The following is a 647-nucleotide window of genomic DNA, read 5'->3' as shown; positions in this document are numbered from 1 at the left end:
ACCTCTCAGGCACCCTCCCACCATCCCTTGCCGTCCACCGCCTGCCCAAACAACAGCCGGAGCCCTGCTGCATCAGGAACAGCTTTATCCGAACAGCCCCACATCCATGGGGCAGGCAGGGCACAGCCTCTACGGTTCCATCCCGGCCCATCCCATGCCTCCGCTGCCTGGGATCCAGGGCTCGTCCCCTTCATGAGTCTGCTCGCCAGGCATCCCGCAGCCTGGCCTTCACCTGGAACTTCTGCACCTGCAGCACGACACCAAACTTGCCCTCCAGCGAGGGCAGGGGCTGGTCCTGGGGGCACTCGAGCGTGAACCTCTGCAGCACCCAGGCCAGGAAGAGGAAGAGCTCCATCTTGGCCAGGACTTCGCCCAGGCACACGCGGATCCCAGCCCCGAAGGGCAGGTAGCTGGGTGAGGGCGAGTGGATGTGCTGGCCCCGCTCGTCCAGGAAGCGGCCTGCAAGGGGAAGGGGCGTCATCGGTGTTGGCAGGGACCAACGCCTGAGACCTGCTGGAGTTCATCACATGTGTGTTCCTCCCCCGAGATGAAAGAGCAGACAGTGTCTGCTGCCTGCTCCAGCCAGCAGGCAGCAGGATCCCCCCCCCCACCACCAACCCCCCCCCCAGGCTCCGCCTCCACCGCTC

The 647-nt window shown here is 65.7% G+C and overlaps 1 protein-coding gene across 1 annotated transcript in view; it reads right to left on the bottom strand.

Annotated features, from left to right (window-relative positions):
- Window positions 1-190: 190 nt before the first annotated feature.
- Window positions 191-647, bottom strand: part of LOC104495232 (steroid 17-alpha-hydroxylase/17,20 lyase) — a 3,763-nt gene continuing 3,306 nt past the window's right edge. The window contains exon 10 of the mRNA XM_010138181.1: window positions 191-459. Within this exon, the coding sequence (XP_010136483.1) occupies window positions 191-459 (269 nt within the window). The remainder of the gene's footprint in view (window positions 460-647) is intronic.

The sequence above is a fragment of the Buceros rhinoceros genome, unplaced genomic scaffold (assembly GCF_000710305.1).
Source record: "Buceros rhinoceros silvestris isolate BGI_N320 unplaced genomic scaffold, ASM71030v1 scaffold19916, whole genome shotgun sequence".
Taxonomy (NCBI): Eukaryota; Metazoa; Chordata; class Aves; order Bucerotiformes; family Bucerotidae; genus Buceros; species Buceros rhinoceros.
The sequence above is the reverse complement of the archived record's forward strand: the minus strand, read 5'-3'. Positions and strand labels throughout refer to the sequence as shown.